Source organism: Streptopelia decaocto, assembly GCF_964273445.1.
Source record: "Streptopelia decaocto genome assembly, chromosome: 2".
NCBI lineage: Eukaryota > Metazoa > Chordata > Aves > Columbiformes > Columbidae > Streptopelia > Streptopelia decaocto.
In genome coordinates, this window is record NC_138655.1 from 105,489,070 (window position 1) to 105,511,475 (window position 22,406).

General features: G+C 38.2%; 1 protein-coding gene across 1 annotated transcript in view; it reads right to left on the reverse strand.

The window, feature by feature from the left end:
• The window catches only part of CNTNAP2 (contactin associated protein 2), a gene marked incomplete at its 5' end in the record, with an annotated part of 1,159,740 nt that extends 1,140,615 nt beyond the window's left edge, over nucleotides 1-19,125 (reverse strand). Inside the window, one exon of the mRNA XM_082045698.1 lies at nucleotides 19,029-19,125. Coding sequence (XP_081901824.1) covers nucleotides 19,029-19,125 — 97 coding nt within the window. The remainder of the gene's footprint in view (nucleotides 1-19,028) is intronic.
• Nucleotides 19,126-22,406: the final 3,281 nt, after the last annotated feature.

The window sequence follows — 22,406 nt, forward strand, 5'->3', positions numbered from 1 at the left end:
GACTGACCTACTAGGGAACCAGGGATGCTTTTGCAACAGGGAGAAAATATTTCTGTCAGTGCACTGACCGTCACGTCTTTGTCTTTTTCTCTTTTCCTTCACTTGACATCTACATCATCCATTAACATTTAGAGATTCACAGGTAGCTTCATAGAAGTCAGTGATGCTTTTATCATCAACCAACAGGAGAAGGATCAGGCTCTCACTGGACATTCATTCAGAGCTGAGGCACAATTTAGCACAATTGGCAGGAAAACAGGAATGGTCTTAATGGCTCCATCTAAAGTGATTAGTAGTGACCGACACTGAAACAATCTGAGACTGTGCACTGAAAATGTATTCTAATTTTGCTGAACAGAGGGAAAGATGTCACTTCTAAGCAGAGAGAAATAGAGTCATTTATTGCAGTCAAACATCTGCAGTGGCTAAAGCAGCAACATTGCCCTTCTACAAAGGCATGAGTACTGAACAACATATTACTGTATTATGGAAACTTAATATAATTCACAGAGAAAACATTAGGAAATGCTTGCACATCTAAAGGGATTCTTTGGGGCACTATGACCATTCCACTCTTTTTCTCCATATTTTTCATGCAAATCAGATCTCACAAGCCCAGGAATCCTTCATTAAAGAGGTAATGACTGCTCCCAGATTTTCCTAATGGAAAAATAAAAAAATGCTAAAGGACTGAGAGGCCCAAGGGAAAGATAAACCCTGAGTATTACTTGTACGAGCTGATTCTCTACCTCTTATGTCAAATTTTCTTTCTTTCTCACACTGGTGTATTCCACCCTGATGTCCTTTATCACTTAGAAACAAACAAATAAAAAAAGGGATATTTAAAGTGCAGTAAATGAAGATTTCTGCAGGATGTATCTAATTAAAATGGGCCTTTATTTTCACATGTTTCTCAGCTTCACTGAGTGGATCTTTGTTGTGGAGTTAATTGACTCTGAGCACAGCTTTGATATTTGGATCTGTTTTATGTTGTTTCAGCTTCTGTTTGTTCAATGACCCACTGACAAATAAGTGAGGAAGAAAAATCAGAGCAAAAGGTCTGTAGTTTTAATGCTGGAGAAAAGCAGGCACATTCCCTTTTCAATCACACGGAGGGCAATGTGCAGAAGCATGTATATATCACCCCAAGAACATAAGGGTTTCAAAGCAGAATAGCTTTATGTAATTGGGAATGTAGAAGCAGAAAATAGAGCATTGTAGTCAGAATAGTACAAGAACTGAGATTCTGGAATTAAGATGATTAAGAAGATTCTGCACTTAATTTGGTAAGAAAGGGCTATGTTTCACTAAAAACCAAACAGACAAAGGCAAAATCAAGTTAGATTTTTTTTTTCATTTTGGATTTTATTCATTTATTCAGAAATCGCTGCAAATAATTTTTAAGTCATAGGGGAGGTTGTGTGTGTGTTTGTTTTCTGCAAAAGATTCATGCGTCTCATCCTGTAAATATAAATAAGAGACACTGCTACTTTTTTTTTTCATTTTTTCTATTTAAAGTCAAATGCATGAAGTAAACACATTCATTTTTTTTTCCTTTGCTTGTTTCTATAACCTTCCCAACAATCATTTCTATATTTGTGTTCTAGAACAAATATATTTTCCATAATCTGGCTTTTGTTAAAGATGAGCTCAGGATGCTCAACAAACACTACTTCATTCCACTCTTTCTAAGCGGGGAGCTTGAAAAAGGGCTACAGGAACACTCCTGCAGCATCTTAAAAGTACTACCTAAACCACAAGAGGAAATGGCTCCATTTAACTGCAAAAGCTTCCTCAGGAGCTGATAAGGCAAGAGACTGAGAGGAAAAATCTCCCTGGAGCTCTTGTTAGCTTGGAAAAGTGCCCAACTTGCATCAGATTAGCATAAAACACTGCACACCTGGCAGAGCATGTCCCTGCATCTCTCTGTGCACGTCCCTGCTCCAATAACAAATTACTTAAAGCAAACAGGACTTTCTATTTTTATATTGTTCCAAGTTCCATTCAACAAAACAGAATCCTAATTTTCTTTTTTAAAAGTTCTAAACTTTTCCTTTTTAGCCAGTGTTCTCTGATTTAATACTAAGAACTTCATTAAGAAATTATTCATACATTTTGATCCCTGTTGACCAGTACATTACTTTGTGAGAGCAATGGAACTAATACCAGAGTAGATAACAATATCAATAAGGATGGAAAAATCTGTGTCCCTTTTCTGTTAGAATACATAAGGTGTTACTTGGTGAGGCAGTTATGATCTATAGTCATGGACTCGAACATCATTCTGACAGGCACTGTACAAGCACTCATCATCTTCTGGAAGAAACAGATGTTTGATTGCAGGACTTAAAGTGATTGCTTGAGTCATTTTATACTAAAAATACTGGGTGCTTTTCATTTCTCTGTTCCATGTGACTAACTGGAAGCCCAGCCTCATACAGCAGGAAAGAAGTAAACACAGAAAGCAAATCAGAATGAATTACTAAGGGGGGGGGGAAAGATGTTCATATACAAGTTTTAAAAAGAGTGGACCACCCTCTAATTTTACTAATGAGTTTCGTGTACCTGATGTACAGCTATTCTTCTGAAATGCATTACTTCCCAAAAGTGGAATCACCGAGTTGCCTCATATAATCTGCTGCTCAATAATGTCACATAGAAAAATTAGAAAGATGATGGAATTCATGGACAGAATTCATAATGAGCCCCTTTCGTCCAAGGCCTTGAATCTGATCAGATGAGAGCAATTGTATTTTCAAATGAAAAGTGTGCCAGTAGAAGGTAGCTGATGTAAGAGATAATTTCCGTGAAACATTTGGTATGCGTTTGGTTGGTTGTTGTTGCATCAATGTCATGTCTTCTGAAGTTTACCCTGGTAGCTTTTTAAAAGGGTTGATTATAGGAGTTGTGTAATCTAGGACACTGTTTTCATTGGATAGATTTTTAGCTGAAGTGGACAGCCTTTATTAATATATTCCACTGTGCAATAACAGCATTTTTTTATATTTTGCTAAACTGCATTGTGCCTTAAAATGCTACACATTGAAAAAGAACTGTAGCTCATTATCTACACAAGTCTACACAGGTTTTTTTTGTGATAGTTTTCCAGTAACTTGTCAACATTTCCATATTAGCTTGATCTGTCTTCTTTATTAACAGAAAAAACAAAAAGTCTGCTTCATGAAGCTTCTCTTAATGAAAGCTTCAGTCTCTGGTAATACCTTCCTGCTACTCCGAACAGTTAATATATATATATATATAAAGTTATATATATATATATGAATTTCAGTTGAATACGACAGTTACAGGGGAAGGTCCCAGAAAGCTCAGTAAAGCTTTCTTGAAGATAACAAAAATGAAGTGCACTGACCTTTGGTGTCAGCCACAAAACTATGTCATATGGTCACAGAAAATAACTTTGTGATCAATACTAATCCTCAAAGTTAAGATGACTGATATAAATGAGGTGCAAAAATATTTCACAGTATTTAAAATATTTCCTGCAGAAAGATCTAACAACTGTCATTCAATTAAATGTCTTGGCATGGTTAAATATTAAGAATTTAAATTAGCAAGAAAAGCTTAGACAACTTCTAGTCTTACAGCTGTAAAGACTATTTTTTTCATCACAAATAGTTTTATATTAAAAACTCAAAAGATTAATTTCAAAGACATACTGGAGATAAATAGCTGGTGTCTGGAATACAGTTGAGAAATCTCTAATTAAACTGTGCTAAATTCTCATCTCTGATACACTGAAAAGCTCCAATGGAACTTTGCTGGAATTCAATGTAATTACTGGTGCTGTACATTAGTATGAGAGAAAGTAGGATCTATAAAAAGGTTTTAATAATCAAATTTATGCAAGTATCAAATTATAAAAAAAAACAAAAAACAAAAAACAAAAGAGCATAACCTCTCTATAGTATAAAAAGAATGGTCTGATACATTGGCCCATCCAGTTAAGTCATTGGAGTGTAACAACCTTATGTCATATTTCATTCTGTGTAGATCAGACTGTTCTCCTGCAGTGATGAGACACTTTCATACAGACACTGCACCGAGTTGCTTCTAGCAGCAATATCCTGAGGCTTCTATTTTCCATTGCAGTGAGAAGCAGCCTTTCACATCAAATTCCAGATGTCAACAAATAGCTGCCATATAGTCCCCAACACAAGCCCCATGCCAGAACTTACCATAGCCTCACTAGACCTCACCCCCAGAACTGTTGCCAGGACACTGAGTCCTCACATACCCCTTCTGCAACTTCAAATTCATGGAAGGCTTTTTGCTTAGAGAAATGATGCTATAAGGCTCTTTTCTTCCTCCTGTATATAGCAGATCCCAAACACAGAAAACCTTGTTTCCTACATCCCTGACTGACTCTAAATGCATTTGAATTTAACATTATCAAGTACCCACTATGTACATTACTAAGTAACTTCACCTTTGATCTGAAGATCTGACAGGGCAGAATAATGAAACTGTGGACCAGGCTCAGTGGAAGAATTTGAAAGACACTTGGATCTTTGCATGACAATTATACCCCCATGAAAATCTGCATGTGTAAGACAGGGCCTGAATATACTCCCTACATTCAGTTAACACGGGGTATTTAAAAATTACTTGCATTAAACATATTGCAAATATCACACTATGTTCCAAATTCATCATTGGATGATAAACATGCGTTGCATGCCTTTATTTTCCAGATTCTGATTTTATTGCCCTTTTGCCAGATTAAATTAACCTTCAAGGACTTGGTAAGTAAACTGTCCCTGCCTGAAGTAATATACCTTGTCTCTTTTCCCAGATGGAATCGCATGTAAAGCCTCAAAACTTAGCAAAAATTTTATGTAACTTCCTGCAAGATTCTACCATCTACTCAAGAGGAAGCTCAAGGCAGCCTCATTGTATCTGTTACCAACAATACATCAAAACACAGCCAAACCACCTTATTGTCTGTATGCACATGTACATGGAAAGATTATTTGCTTGCACATTTCAGAAACTCCCTTTCAAAGACATTAACTTATATTTTTAAAAATTAGGTGCAACTATTTCCAGGCTAGCAAAAATAAATATTTTTAACTAAAATATTTTAACATGTAAGCAATATGCATATAATATTTTAATTTATAGCCCAGAATGAAAACTTCTAATAATGATGAATTTATATCTGAAATTTAGGGTCATTAACACCAACAATATCGTGAACAGACACTTCCTTTATACTATCATTCAATAATGAGAATTGTAGCCAAATAGAAATTTTTAGTCTTTTACTTTGATTGTCATGTGTGTTTATGTATATGTTTGTCCCATTTCAACCAAGAATTTAATAAAACATTTATCATTCTCAAAGACTTTCCAGGAATGTTAGGATGTCTTCAGGGGGTTATTTTAAAAAAAATTGTTTAAATGCTTAGTTGAATATAGATGACCTACTGAGTTTGACCTTGAATAGGATTCTTATTAGTCTTCTAGATCTTTTTCTAAATAATGAATTTCTGTGTACATGCTTCTAGTATGTGTTTTACACCTCCTCGATGGAGGTATAAATCCTGTTAAGTAGACTTAGTAGCAGTAGTAGCTAGACCTCTTCAGCATTTGAGAATTTAAACAGAAAAACTTGACTGTGAATGGGAATTGTTCAAAAACACTTCAGCAAATGCTTGGCAATACATATGGTGATAGAGAGAGCTGCCTGGGGACTGAAGGAAAGCAAACATTACTCCTGTCTTCAAGAAGGGCAAGAAGGAGGACCCAGAAAACTATAGGACAGTTGGCTTCACCTCGATCCCTGGGAAGGTGGTGGAACAGCTAATTCTGGAAACCATTTCCAGGCACACTAAGGACAAAAAAATCATCAAGAGTAAACAGTATGGCTCCACCAAGGGGATGCCATGCTTGATCAGCTTGACAAAATCTATGATGAAACTACTGGCCTGGTACATGAGGAGAGAGCAGTGGATACTCTCTACCTAGACTTCGGAGAGGCCTTTGATACTGTATCCCATAAGATCTCCATAGAAAAGTTGATGAAGTATGGGCTGCATGAGAAGACAATGAGGTGAATTAAAAAATGTCTGAAAGGTTGTGCCCAGAGAGTGGTATGAAGTCTCGCTGGAGCAGTGTATCCTTGGGGTTATTACTGGGTTCTGTCCTGCTCACCATCTTTGCTAATGATGCCAGACAGTTGTTCTGCCATCCAAAGGAACCTCAACAGGCTGGAGAATGGGTTGATAGGAACCTGTCAGACAGTGAGCACACACTGAAACACAGGAGGTTCCAATTGAACGTCAGGGAAAAATTCTTCACTTTGAGGCTGACCAAGCATTAGCACAGGTTGCCCAGGGAGGTTGTGGAGTCTCTTCCTGGAGATACTCAAAAGCCCTCTGGACATTGTCCCGAACAGCCTGCTCTAGGTGACCCTACTTGAGCAAGGCAAGATGATCTCCAGCAGTACCTTACAACCTTAACTGTCTTGTGATTTTGTAAATCAGAGTCTAACAAATACTTTAAAAAAATGTAAGCAAAAGGATACACAGCTTAATTTATCTATGCATAGAAAGCATAAGGGAAATCAAAAACAAAGAGAAAACAACAAAAAAGTAGTTGAAAAAAAAAGAAAAAGAGGTGAGAGAAGAGAATCAAAGGAACCCTGCCAAAAGACTGCTACATACAAGTGGTGAAATTGTCAATCACGTAGAAAGTAAAAAACATGCAGAGTTAGAAAAACAAGCAAGACCGCATAGCCAGATCCCATTGTGGCAACAAAACAATTTACATTCTAATAAAAACTGAGGAAGATGTTAAACAGAAGCTAACAAGGCTAGACAGTTTTAAACCAGCAGAATAACCCATATCTGAGAAGAATCTCTGAGCATTCTTATTGCCCATTTTCTGTAATCCTTGGAACACTGAGGAAATTCCAAAAGACTGAAAGAATGTATGGTGTGCTGATACTGAAGAAGATAACCTGCAAGATAGCAAGAAGATAACAAGCCGCTCCAACTGACAATGCTGCTAGAAAAAAATAAGAGAACCTGATTTAAAAAAATGTAAAGAAGGTAAATGTAATTAGTGTAAATCAACATGGGTTTACAACAAATAGATCTTGACAAAATATCCTGAAGTTTTGAAGGTGGCTTTCATTTCCTGAGAAGACAAATTTGGATCCTATAAAATTTGCATATATATACATTTATATCTGTTTCTGCATACACTGTAATAGTAGGCTTTTCAATTTCTGAAGGCATTTGACTGGGAGTATACACTATTTTAACCAAGGTACAAAATTATTATACATGTGACATACTAAATATCTCAAAATGTAACAGTAACAAAGGAAATTAGCGGTTTCTAGTGAGAATCAGTGGAAATCTGACTTTTCAGCCCTTGGTTATTTAATATTTTTATTATTTGAACTGCAGAAAAATGCATACTATTTGAAGCTGAAGACAACATGAAATTGAAGTTTACACGTCACAGGCTTGGGACAGCTATGTCAGCTGGTAGAAGGAAATGTCAAGCATTTGAATATGGCCATGTGTAAGGTCAAAAACTGATAAAAATGATAAAGAACATAGTTAGAGACTGAGACATTCAATCCTGGGAGGAAATGTGTCAAAAGCTTGATAGAGATGTTAGTCAGAAAAGAAAGACAAAAGAAACTGCACCTCCCCGATAAATGAGACAGGGCATCTGGTGAAAACTGACATGGAGAAGGCTGAAGTACTCAAAAACTTTTTTCCTCAGGTTTTGGCTGGCCATTGCATTTTCCACATCTCTCAAGCCTCTGAATTTCAAGGTGGGGACTCCGGGAATGGAGTCCCACTCATTGCAGGAGAAGATCAGGTTCCAGACCATCTGAGGAAAATAACATATACAAGTCCATGGGACCTGATAAGGTCCATCCAAGGGAACTGGGAGATGTAGTTACTAAGATGCTCTCCATCACATTTGAAAAGTCACGACAGTCAAGCAAAGTCCCCAGTGACTGGGAAAAGGAAAACACCACACCCATTTTAAAAAAGTGTGAAAATTAATTTCCTGAGAACTACCAACTAGTCGCTCTCACCTCTGAGATGGGGAAGATAATGGAACAGATTCTCCTGGAAGCTATGTCAAAGTATATGGATGATACAGAGGTGATTAGAGAAAGCCAATGAGGTTTCACCGGGGCAAATCATGTCTGATTAATCTGATGGCCTTCTATAATGGTGTGACTGCATTGCTGAATAAGGGAAGAGCTACTGCTGTCATCTACCTGACGTCTGTGAGGTCATGGACACAGTCTCACACAACACTTTTGTCTCTAAATTCGAGAGATATGGGTTTGATGGACGGACTGCTAGATGAATAAGGATTGGCTGGATAGTCATGCCCAGAGTTGTAGTCAATGGCTCAATGTCCAAACAGATGAGTGGTGTCCCTCAGGGGTCTGTATCGGGACAGGTACTGTGAAATGTCTTTATTAATGACATAGTGGGGTTGAGCGCATCCTGAGTAAGTTTGTGGATTACAACAAGCTGAGTGGTGCAGTTGATACATCTGAGGGAAGGGATGCCATCCAGAAGGACCTGGACAGGCTGGAAGACTGAACCCCTGAGGACCTCATGAAGTTCAAGTCCAAGTGTAAAGTCCTACACCTGGGCCAAGGCAATACAGCCTGGGTGATGAATGGATTGAGAACAGCCCTGCAGAGAAATACTTGGGGATATTAGCAGAAGGAAAAATAGGTATGAGCCACGCATGTGCATTTGAATTCCAAAAGGCCAGTTGTATCCTGGGCCGTGTAAAAATAAGTGTGGCCAGGAGGTCCAGCAAGGTGATTCTCCTCCTTTACTCTGCTCTGGTGAGATCCCACCTGGAACACTGTGTCCAGGTCTGGGGCTCCCAGTACAAGAGAGACATGGACCTGTTAGAGCAGGTCCAGAGGAAGACCACAAAAATGGTCAGAGGACTTCTCCCTTTCATTAAAAAAAAGGCTGCGAGCATTCAGTTTGTTTATCTTGGAGAAGACAAGGCTCTGGGAAGACCTTATCATGGCCTTTCCAAACTTAAATGGGGCTTACAAGAAAGATGGAGAAACATTTACAAGGGCGTATGGTGAGAGGACAGGGATAATAGTTTGAAACCAAAAGAGGCTAGATTTAAATTAGACAGATGGAAGAAATTCTGGAACAGGTTGTCCACAGAATTTGTGGATAACCCATTCCTTGAAGTGTTCAAGATCAAGTTGGACAGGGCCTTGAACGACCTGATCTAGTGGAAGATGTCCCTGCCCATAGCAGTGGGGTTGGTCTAGATGACCTTCACAGGTCCCTCCAACCCAAACTGTTCTGTGGTTGTGGATTCTATGATGTGTAAAGCAGATGAAAGTAGTAGCACAACCTACCATGTCACTATAGCTTGGTTCAGTGATCCTTTTTGGCCTTATAAGCTATGAATATGAAGGTTTGAGAACATGATCCACTCACAGCATTCCTTTGATGCAAGTTTCTTCTATATCTATAATACCTATGCACTGTACTGATCTAAAGTCTGAAGTACATTTTGTGCATAATTATAAACAGAGTTAATAAAAGCATTCCTTATAATGATATTCTAATAACCGATTTTGGAAAAAAAAAAAAGAATCCTAACTGCATTCATAATAACTGATTATCTGATTTAACATGCCAGGATTATGGCACAGCAATTAAGCAGTGAAGGAATTTCAATTGAATTATTACCTGTGTACCTAGCTTTCACATCTGGATGAATTAATCAGGAATCAGTGAAGACAATCTCCTTTAGATTCAGGCTCAGCAAATTACTCAATATGGTGATGAATCAATGAAAATCCAAGAGAAGTCAGCAAGTCAGTTTATTGTTGGAGGAAAGGGTGGGGCGAGGTCAGAGAGCAAGGAGTAAGATGATTAATAAAATGAGAAATTAGGTGTGTGAGAAATGGCAATTAAATTAAGAGCAGAAGCAAGTGAGTGTGTGGTCTGTTTGGAAGAGGGCTGGAACTGTAATGGATACTGTGTCTTATCTATAGGGTATAGCATCTCCTATCTATAAGGAATTCCATTAAAATTTCTAGCAGCATGGTTGTAGCAGGGAAGAAGCAGGTAGGACACTCATCATATAACTGACAGTATTCCCAGTAGCATAATTTTTTGGATGTGAAACCAAAGGAAAGCATGTTACAGAGTATAGCTTGCTGAAGCTTGGGAGCATGAGGCCAGCAGAGCCTGCCCTGTGCGGGATTTGCTTCTGACCAATTTCTCACAGAAGCTCACTCTTCTAATGCAATGCTAATTCTGCGGACAGGGCAAGCTGATCCCTCTGACTCCATTCCTCAGCAGAAAGAAAATGTGTTACTGTTGTTGTATAGGAGACAGCCTCTCTTCAGCACTAGCTCCCCCCTTTTTTTTTTCATGGTCCAGAACAATGGTGGGAGGTCATTAATCATCATTTGTAATACTCTTTAAAAATTCCTTTATTTTCTTTCTTTTTCATTTTTCCTTATATTTTTAAAGGTATTTGAATTTTTATCAAAATTCAAGGAAAAGAAAAGAACATGTACAGGCCCTTTCTATGTCTCATTGACAATCTGGGCAGAGTCTAGAGATCTTAGTAAGGCATCTGTGTTTGAATACAGAATACAACAGGGTGTAAAAGTTTTTTGTTTGCTTGTTTATTGCTTTGGTTGTAATACACAGGGTTTTTCCCCAGACATAGTCTTGCTACTATTCCCGCAAATGTAAATGGGAGTTAAGTTGTCTCTCAATTTAATGTCATTTCAGACTGTGTTTCAAAAACTTTGCACTAATGACATTTAAATCCAGTACAGAAGACATGAAAACCTAAAATATATTGGAATTCCCTTGCCTGCTGTTTTGTATCCCATTGCATCAGGCCCATATACTTTTAAGCTTCCATTAGTTATGGGAGTAGGTCTTCCTTTTCAACAAACTTTCCATCACAGATTTTCTGCTACCCTTTATGGAAATGGACCCTTGCAGTCTCCTCAGCTCATCTGCTGGTCTTGTATAATCCTTCCCTCTAAATTCCATGTTTTCATTGGCTTCACAATAAATATCAGTGTAAATATAAAAGGTGACTGAGCAATCAAAGACACAGTCAAGGCTTTATCACCATGTAGGTGATGAAGAAAATGTATTGTGGCACACTTCTAGATTTGATGCAAAAAATGGTTATTAGGCAGATAATTCCTACATACATAGAAACAGAAAAAGTATAGAGAAATGTAGTGTGTGCACGGTCGATTTCCCTGACAAAGGTTACAAAATAGTCAATGATACAGCAGTTTTAAAAACTCAAACAGAATGTTTATATACTATTTAGGCAAAAATCTAAATGGGTCATTACATTCCTACAAGAAAATATCACTTTCTCTTTAAACTTGGACTTTAAACATTCCAAAGAAACAATAAATATTCATTTTAAAATATCACATGCATTTGTGGATGTTAGAGACTGAAAAGAATGATGTCTCAAACACTGTGGCAAAACCAGTTCCTCCAGCTACAGGAGATGGGGCATAGTAAAAGACTGAGCAAGAGATGAGCCATTGTCAAAGATTGAAGAGAACTGTGCTTCAAACATTGTGACCTAGTAGCAGGAGATGGGACATTCAGAATAAGGTGAATTGCGATTTATGTACCAAGGACAAGCTAACAAACCACAGACAAAAGCCGTCTGGCTGACAGTGGGAGGTGGGGGACATGTCGGAGGGCACATAGCTCCATCTTCTGATAGGTCCAGCATAGCACAAAGAGAAAAGCTGAGACCCTTCAACATGGCCTGAAACTTGTCTATGTTTTGCAATCACCCCCAGACTTTTCTTTCTTTCACAGTAGCACACCCGCGGAAGACCAAAGTTATGCAAGCAGGCAACCCAGAAGGCTATAAAAAGGCTCACCTATACCAGCACTGACAGGGAGCCCAACATCCTGAGGACCACTCTGCCCACCAGTCTCGTCACAGGAACCGAACCAGACACCTGAGGATGCTGCACTCCCAGACTACAAACCCCAGCAGCCTCAACGCGGGACACCAGAGGCCACACATCACTGGACCCAGACTACAAGTCCCATCATCCACGCTGTGGAGCTGTAAGGGTGGCGGAATCCTTCACTTCCTTCCTTCCTTCCTTCCTTCCTTCCTTCCTTCCTTCCTTCCTTCCTTCCTTCCTTCCTTCCTTCCTTCCTTCCTTCCTTCCTTCCTTCCTTCCTTCCTTCCTTCCTTCCTTCCTTCCTTCCTTCCTTCCTTCCTTCCTTCCTTCCTTCCTTCCTTCCTTCCTTCCTTCCTTCCTTCCTTCCTCTTTCTTTTCTTTCTCTTTTCTTTCTCTTTTCTTTCTCTTTTCTTTCTCTTTTCTTTCCTTCTCTTTTCCTTTCCTCTATCCGTATTTCTTTGCCTCTCCTTCTGTGAGTAGTATAATAACATAAGGCTTACAACACCCCATGTGCCACAAACTCCTTTATGTAAATCCCTTTGCTGTTAAACCGTTCACCAATTAAGCTTAAGTAACATAAATCTTTCTGTCGCCGAATCACCTACTAATTGGGCCAAGCTGCAAAATAAAAGGTGTTGCTTTTCTTGTTTACAGACTTTAAGTATTGTATATACTGGTTACCAACCAAGGGGACCCACGAACCTGAGCCACCTCTACCCCCGCCACCGACTCATACCTCTGGGCACGACGTGTCAATAAGGTTGAAGGTCCTTTGGCTAAAACAGCTCAGATTCTTCCTGGCTACTATAAAGTATTTTTAGCTGCTTATTTTATTTATGCATTTAAAGTCGTAACCTAACCTGAGCTTTTATTGATACAAATGCAAAACTGGCAATGAACTTCCTGGGTATGTTGAGTGGATCTTATTCACTGATTTATTTAAAACATTTTTTTGGACTGCATACACAGCTGAAAAAAAAAAAAAAGATAAATATTTCAAATGTTGGTAAATATTAACATCAATTTATGAACTGTAAGTGTAAATAAATCTTTCAGTCCCTCAGTGGGCTTAGCATGACCACTTAGGTTAAATGTCTGAATGAACCACCTCTACAGGATATTGTATAATAAAGCCAAAAATTCTCTAGACTTTTCTGGGCAGAGGAAAGAGGCAAATGTGAATGTCAATATCCTTTTCTGCTCTAAATTATCAGTCATTCAAGCTTAAGGAACAAATAAGAAATGACCAGCTACTACAGCAGTGCACAAGTATCGAGACAATTTCTCAGGCAGGAAAGGTCTCGACTTTGTAAAACTGCAGAGCTATAAAACCTAGATGTGCCTGAGTTCTTTGTAAACATCAAACATCAGTCTTGGGAATGCTTTTATTACATCTATGTTATCTTCAAAGTTGGAACTGCAAATAGCTCAAAAGAATTGATTACTGATTACCGCAATTTCCTTCACTACCAAATTTAGAGATTTAACATGTTCTGCAATTAGCTAGTGGTCTCAGATATCTACCTATGCAATGCCAATAAAGTAGCTGAATAAGCAAAATGTGATACAGATAAAATCAATGTTTTCTCAAATGCTGAAGTCTGAAGAAGCTTTTAATCATTTCTAGATCTTATACTGATAGACTGTCATGAACTTCTCACTGACAAAAAATGTAATCACAGTTCTTAAAATTAGTGGCACAGCTTCTATTTCCTTCAGTAGGAGAAAAGTCAAACTACCAGACTGCACTTTTTGTCCTGCAGATCTTCCTGATCTTTCAAAGAAGGATCCCTGTTCATGTGGATTTTGGAAATCATGTCCTCATTAAATTACCTCTTTCTAAATATTGCTACAATTCTAAATTTATTCTTTAAATTTTGAAGACTAAAATGGAAAAAGCACTCAGAGTTTCATCTGATGAGGAAGACTGACGTCGCTTCTCTAACACTTTCTAGCTGAAGTAACTGAAAAACATTTGCAAGTGCATGTACTTTTGTAAGACGAAGCATGATTGGTATTTAAGAAATACAGACATGGGTGGTGCCACACCTCAAGATTTAACTACTTATCTTATGTTTAACCTATGAGTCAAATTGCTTAGAGGAAGATCAGCTTCTGCATATGTAGAAAATGTAGAAAACCCCCATAGTTTGTGCATAGTTTGTTACTGCCCCAAGCATTAAGAGTATTAGAAAGTGTTAAATATTGCTATAATTACTAAACATTGGACATGAGATCTGATGCTTTATAAAATTTACAGATCAAAGCTGAAGTAAAACCTACAGTCTGTCACAGATCTATGTTAATATGAGTTATCCATGCAGAGCTACAGTTTCTAATGTGTGATTAATATACCATATGTAAAGAACTTCCTGTCAATACTGCATCTACTGAAATAATATTTCAAATGTGTTAAAAGTACCTGAGTAAAAAAATGAGATATTCAGAAAATATTCCTCATCTCCTTGTGAAAGAAACAGCTAGTGTTCACAGAGACAAGTTCAGTTCATAGTCTTTAACTTCACTTTCAAACTTTCTTCCAGACTGGACCACTTACTGAAGCACTCTTTGTGTTCTCACTGCATATTATCGCACTAGAGTTTTAAAAAAAATAAATTAACTAAAACCACAGGCAACACAAAAAGTAACCAAGGAAAGAAAAAACAGTTTGAAAAACATTAATTCATTGACATTTGCAATTGATGAAACGATCACTGACCACATCAAACTTTGAATCAGACTTTCTGTACATAGACAAAAGTCTGCCATCAGGCTACATTCAGTGTTGCATACACAGAAGTTAAAACTCTTTGAAGCTTTGGCTTTCCACCACCAATGCAGGCTCCAGTTGCTGTCACCAGCAGACTATTTGTTACTATTTCATTCACATGTAAGATAATGTATTGTTCTAGGAAAAGCATATTCATTTAAAAAGTCACGCAGTGTAACTCAGTTCAATGTTTTTAAATAATAACCAGTTAAAAAACTGTTGTTTGCCTGTTAAATGTTAATTCCATTATATAGTGATGTATAGCACCTTAAATATCAGTACTATCATATAATGATGAATGTAAATTTTGGTCAAATTTATAGACAAGGTGTTCTAGAAGAAAAAAAAATCTTACGTTTAATGTTATGAAATCCTATAGTCTTAGAGGAAACTTAGGCACTCAGTTTAAAAGCTTAGTACATTTGTAACTGCTTTGACACCCAGGGTTAAGAAAAATGATTAAACGTTAAGCCTAAATGAAAATGTTTTGGTATACTTGAAACTAAATTCTGAGGGATCTCTGAGTTCATATCCAGACAATAGGACCCAAACTAAGAAAAGTTAATTAGATATAACAGAAACAAAACTGGAATTGACCAGATTACACATAATACCATTGTGACTGAAAAATTATCTGGAATTACTCCCAAATGTGGGTCTAATATAATGTATGACATACCCATATCCAGCATTCAAGCACCGTGAACTGGAAGGATGGACCATCTAATTCTATATAGTCCAGAACTCCTGAAAAGAAGTGTCTTGTACAATGCCTTGCTCTTTCAAAAGATACATTACATTTTTAAATACTTTTCTCACTTACCCAAGCTGAGTGCCGTGCAGTCAAAGCCAAGAGATTCATATTTTTGCTTATACAGAAATTGTAATGATTTATTATACCTGCCTCTCATTTGATTTCTGCACCAATTATTGTAAAATGAGGTTAAACTTCAACATTGATAGTGGTATGGGGTCTACTGCAACAGCATAAGAAGTATCAGAACTACAAGTTTTAATAGTTCTGTACTGATAAGGTTTGCAATGCACATAAACAGACACAAACAAAAATAAAATCTACCTGTGAAAAACAATGTCTTTTTAAATTAGTTGCTTTCATAGAGAAGAAGATGATCCTATGATGAATCCCTTTAACGTTCTCATTAAAAAGACAAGGTCACTGCTTTGTGTGGTTTTTTAATAAGAATACAAGTGAAATTTAGTCTACCCATAGTCTTTCTTATAATTCCATCTTTAAGCCATGTAAAAAACTATAAAACACTAAATTTGTATTTTCCGTGTTACTTTTTATCTTGTGATGACCTCTCCTGGTTGAGTTGTTCATTAGCCTCGATTCCAGAAGTTAAGAGTGTTTTGATCCTTCCATGTTTATTAAAAAAAAAAAAAAAAAAAAAAAAGGCAGGATTATGAATAATTAATTGCTAAAGTATGAAAATATGACTATGAATAAAATTTACAGTAAGATCTGAGTATTAGTGTGTGTGATATTGTATCACAGTGTATGTTTATTGTACTACAAGATGGGCTTTCACTACCCACATCATCTTGACATAAAACTGAATGAGATTTGAAGCTTTCAACATGATCACTTCTGAATCAGTATTACTGAGAGACATCATTTTAATGACAGAGATAGATTTACTGATTTTGCAAAGTAAACAAACATTTGAGATGCAATATACGCACATAAGTGACACCTAATTCTATTATTTTCAAAACCTGAATGTTTTTCTATGTCAGCACAAGCAGACTGTAAGAAAATATTGAACAGCAAGCTCATATATACGGATTTGCAAATTACTGTACATCATTAGTCTTGCACACTTCCTTAAATAGACTGTGAGGAATAAATTTGCTGTTGTTAATTACTTCAATTCCAAAATATAAAATAGCAATAGGAAAAAAAAAAGTCATAAAAAAAAAGTTTTACATCAAAGTTACATTCTACACAGTTTTTAATCCTTTCAGAAGTATTCCCAATATGATGTACAAAATCAACTGACAAGAAAACAAACAAACAAATAAACAAACAAACAAACCTGCATTTTCTTGTCAAATGAGAACAAAAACCCCCAATGCCATTCACAATCAGTTTCATACAAATTGACAAAGACTCCCAGAAAATACAGCACAGTGACCAGTTTGTGTACCAAAGCGTGCAACAGGATAACCAGTTAAGTGGTACACCAAAACACTGTGACACGGCACTTGAGTTCCTACTGTGGTACCACTTCACAGGCATCCATACATCTTTACAGGAATTTTAAGCATGTACTGCAATGTGAACACTCCTTTTGTAATTTTAAGGCTGACGCGTTCTTCTAGCTATATTTCTGTTTCCAGTAGACAAAACTAGCTCCACTGCACTTTCAGAAGTGAGTCAGAAATGAAATGCTATACACTTCATCTTGGAAGATGCATTAATATGAAGAAAACTTTGAATACCTGAAAAAAATTGTAAAGATGGAAGTGTATATAAGTACATTGTATTTAAAATTATCCTTTATTTGTGGAATTTCTGGTTATAGTAATGTTAATATAACCATTAATTTCTAAACTAACTTCTTTCAAAAGTTAAAGATTTTTTTTTGTTGAGTAATCAGACAACCCACTTTAGGCAATTTTCAAGTTATGCTATGGCCATTAGTTACTGAATGACAAAAAAACAACCAACCAACCAAACAAAAACCTCAAAAATCCTGTTGTGGAAAAGGAGTATAGGGAACTTTATTTTCTGAGAACACATATATATATATATTTTTCCCACTGTATATTCCTGTTATGCAAAGCCTGACTGATGATCATGAAGAAATAATATTCAGAAGAAAAATTAGTTGGACAGTCAAAACTGAGCAATAAACCTCAGCATCAATATTTCTCCTAAATTAAAGTTAGAAAAATAACTGAACATCCTATGGCCTCTGAAACCTAGATACAACGCAGACACCTGTACATTTTCTGTTTACATGCAAATAAATTTTAAGTGTAAGCAAATCCTGGAACAATAACATTGTTTGTGGGGATTTTTGTTTGGTTGGTTATGTTTGTTTGTTTGTTTTAATAGATATCAGATGATAACAGATAGAAACACACTGAGAAAGTATAGCAGTGCTCCAGTTCCCTAATAATTGCATTGTTCATTCCTTCCCCATGGAAACAAATAAATATAATGATATATAGACTTCTATGCAGTATGCATATTACATTAAGACAATTCCCTGTTTGGTCAGTAAATCAGCCCCCATTCACATACATAATCTGTAACATCTCAGGACATTTCTTTCCTCTATAAACAGCAGAGGAAGTCAACAGCAATGTCTATTTTTGATGATTCTATAAAAACGCACTGCTTCATTTCAGTATGCATTTCAAAAATACTTTGCAAATGGCAAATGCTTTACATGGTTTGAAGAGAAACAACAAATACTTAACACTGACATCTACCTGCCAATGTTTTACTGGAAACTACAGCTCAGTTCAATGCTAAAGATTTGATCTAACACCCATTGAAATCAATGAGCATGCTGTCATTTTTACTCTGATGGCAGAATTGAGTCCTGCATAGGTGCTCTGCACTCCTCCAGTCTGAAGTTCAGCATTTCAGCAGATGCTTGATCATTGCTCTGCTATTTCTGCCTCCCTAGGGGGGCAATTGCTGGTCTCCTCTAAAATGCCTTTGTTATTATGGGAAGCAAAACTTCACTCTCCAGAAAAGCTGTCCTGGTTCAGTTCCCTCGCACCAACTCACCATGATTCTTTCCTCCAAATGAGATAAAATTTTCTCTTTCTGCTGCTTGATAAAACACTAGTTATGGAAAATGCTCACGTCTCTTCTCCCTCACACAACTGTGGAAGTGAAGTACTTCCAAATGCAAATTGCATACCTTCTCAGGAAGGTGGGAAAAAAACCAAACCAAACCAAAGAACCAACCAAAACTCACCCCCAAACTTTGAACAGCTTCTGTCTGATTCCTTTCCCCTTCTGACTCCATTGCAGAACCAAGACCATATAATAGAGCAGGTCTTTCAACTTTCCATGCCAGCTACCACTGAAATCGTCTACACTAAGGAAGGTCTGATGGGGAGCATTGCGAACGGCAGCAAACCTCAGTGAACACATACACATACAAATACACGGAAAATCAAACACAAGATTCACCAGCAGAGAAAAAAAAAAAAAAAACAAAACAACTCCCAGAATTGTGGCAATTCCCCTCTGGCTTATTGCAGAGTTGAAATTGTGCATGCTCCTTTGAAAAGGGTACTTACGAGATGCAGGCAGAGCAGTCCTGGCTCTGCAGCTAATGCTGCTGAAAATCCAGAGGAAGAGAGCTGCCCTGCAGCCAGCTCGGGTAACCACAACCATCCTTCACTTCCTGGCTCCCTGTACTCCAAATGCCAGCTGCAGAAGACCTGCTTTTCTCCACTTTGGCCCCTTCTCTCTCTCTCCTTCTTTCCTCGGAGGAGGTGGCGAGGAGGTAAAAGGGGCAGGGCTTTACCTTGGGGTAGAAGCCAACCCCCCTCTTCGTCTGCTGTCTCTGGGTTTGCAGCAGCAGGGTAAGTCCAGGTACTTTTCTTTCCCTTATTTCTCTGTGTTTGTGTGTGTGTGTCTGTGCCTCCTTCACAGAAGGGAAAGAAAAAAAGAAAAAAAAAATTGTAGAAAAGAAAAAGAAAAATTAAAAAACCGTCCCCAAAAAGACGTGAGGGGCGGGAGAGAAAAGGCGATGGAGATGAAGGGAAGGGAGAAAGGCGGAAAAAGCTGTTGGTGCTGCTAATGCTGCTGTTGATTCTACCACTGCAGCTGAGCCCTTCTTCCTGCACAGAGCAGCGCAGCTCAAAGAAGCTTGCAATAACCTCCCAGCTCAGATATATATACACAGTGTACACGCACACACAGCCGGGGAGCCAAACACACACTCACATAGGAGCAGGGAGAGGGGAGAGGCAGGGAGAGGGAGGGAGAGACACTCCCGCAGCAGAGAAGCAGGCTCAGAGCCTCTCTCCTCGTCTATTCATCACCTTCCAGCAGGAGGAAACGCTGCCACCAGCAGCAGCAACCTCCCCCACCCTGAAAAACAGAACAAAAAAAAAAAAACCAAAAACCCACACCACCAAACAAACAAACACCAGCAGAAGGGAAAATCCTCTCCCTAGAGCTCCCCTCCCTTCCCCTCCGCTTCCTCCAGCTCCTCCCTCTTCCTCTGCGCCCGTCCGGCCTTCAGGACTCTTTGCTCGCCCTCGCTCGCCTCGTTCGGAGCCAGAGCCGGCGCCGGGGCCGGGGCCGAGCGGCGCGGAGGCCGCGCCGGTGCCGCTGTCCGCGGTGCTGACGGCGGGCGCGGGGGCTCGATGCGGCAGGTCGCCCGGCGCCTCCGCTCGCCCCCGGGTCGCAGCGGCCGCTCCCGCCAGCGACTCCTGCCTCTCGACCCGCCTCTCCTCGGCACACCGAGATAGTGGAGGCTCCCTGAGCTCCAGCCTGACAGAATCCAAGCCAGGCGGCCAGCAGGCAAGTCCTTCGAGCGGTCCTAGTTCGGGGGGGGGGCAAGCAGCATCCTTCCCTCAAAGAGCTGTGGCTACAGGAGCCACTAATGCAGGTGTTTTCATTCGGTAATTAATTCTTAATCCGAGACCGAGCCACGAAGCAAGCTGCATTAAAGTGTCACTACGGTTTTCACCTACCAGAGGTGACTGAGACAACCTGGCCATATCCTACCCTTATGGTTTTAGGGATTTCAAGAGTCTGACTGCTCTTTTCCATCCCTCTCCATCCCTCCTGCCATTGCCCTTAAACAGACTGAACCAAAAGTTATTGCTCACCAGATCTGGTAGAATAATGAGGGTGGAGAATTATTCATGGATTATTTATTCTACAGTCAATGAGGCAAAGAATAATGGAAACAATTATTTCTCAGGTGTTATATAGAGAAAGCTGAGAAACTGAGAGATGTGGCTTCTCTAGAGGAGCCCCAAAGCAAGGATAAATTATTTTCAGTGACTAACACACATGCTGTTAACAAGTATCTGCTGTTATTTAGCGAGTGTGATGAAGTGGTTAAGATCATACGTAAGATGAGATTCTCAGAAAGGCTTTGGGTTATTAGGATCCTCAATCCTATTGTCTTTCAGAGGGAGTAGAGTGCCTGTCTTTTAGGTCACTTTGAAAACTCATCCATATGTAATATGTGATATCCCAGGAGAGCTGCGGCCTAGAGGTTTGAGCACAGTGCAAGACAAAACCTAAGTGCCAGTCCTGGGAAAAAGTGTGCCTGTAATCTTATCCAGCTGCATATCTTTTCCTTTTTGACCCTGTCCCTCCCTTGCCTTATCCATATTGAGTATGAATATGCTCATATTTTAAATGTTTTCCTGAAAATAATGCCAATTTGTCTAAGAAAATACGGAATGAAAAAGTGGACTATGAATGCTAAGTGTTAATATACTTATCTCTGGTTTTGAAAGAATATATATTCCCACAGAGACTTTGTTACTTCTTCTCTGCATCGTCCTGAGCCCTCTGCCATGCCCTCCCCATTCTTATGCTCAGAGACCCATTTTTGATGTCCAATGATCATTAGTATAAATTAGTTTCGGGAGAATTAACTAAGAACCAATCCAGAACCAATTCATTACTAGTTCAAAATGGCCTCTTTCCGTAAATTCTTTCTTTTTAAAAATCTTCTGTTCTCATCCTGCTCTATATCCCACAATTTTTCAAATTTATAAACCTATGTTTTCTGTTCTTTAGCTACAGCAGAAGTGATAGTGATGATATACAATCAGAAACTGACATCATATATTAATGGAAAAAAGAAAAACTTGTGACTATCACATGCAAAAACTCTTACTGCGTATTCATTGGCCTTTATTATTCATTTGAGTAAGTAATATAGAGCTTATCTGAGTAAGTATTTAAAAGTTCAGCAGACCATTTTTCAAACTACATTTCTGCTTATTAAGGTCCTTCCAACAAGCAATATAACAATATAGCTGCACATCATCCGTTTATACTTTGACACTTGCATTTATAGATACAAACTTGCACATCAACCATTTCATGTAGTTCCCCACTGGACAAAAATCTGACTTGATTAGAATTGTTCAAATTCCACATTTCTTTAGCATATGCTAATTGGGGTTTTCAAAAACATACTCAAATTGCTCACAAGTAGGTACGCATTTAAAAAATAAAGGATAAGACAAGTAATTCAAAACAGGAAGATTCAGAAGGTTGATCGATGGATATCTCAATAATGGTGATAGTAGAACGTTTACTTGTGGTTTCAGACAGAAGAAATGGCACAGATTCTTGCATTTTTCCCCACTTTGGAATAGGATAATTTCTTAAAAACTACATAAAATATTTAAACTATGTAGAAACAGCAGTGAGTTGTGCCAAGGTAATGCAATTATTTTTAATATAACCACAACTGGGGCCTGCAAAATCATTAACTTTGACTGATTCTGTCACACAAAAATCATTGCAAAGATCTTCAGGCATTTTTTAGTCCTATAAAATAAGCTAATCATCACATATACTCTTTTTTTTTTTTTTTTTTTTTCTGGACGATGTTTTGAAATTTTACTTCACATGATTCAACAAATCCCAGTTTAATATATTAACCCTTGAAATGAAAAGATAGTCAAATTGTG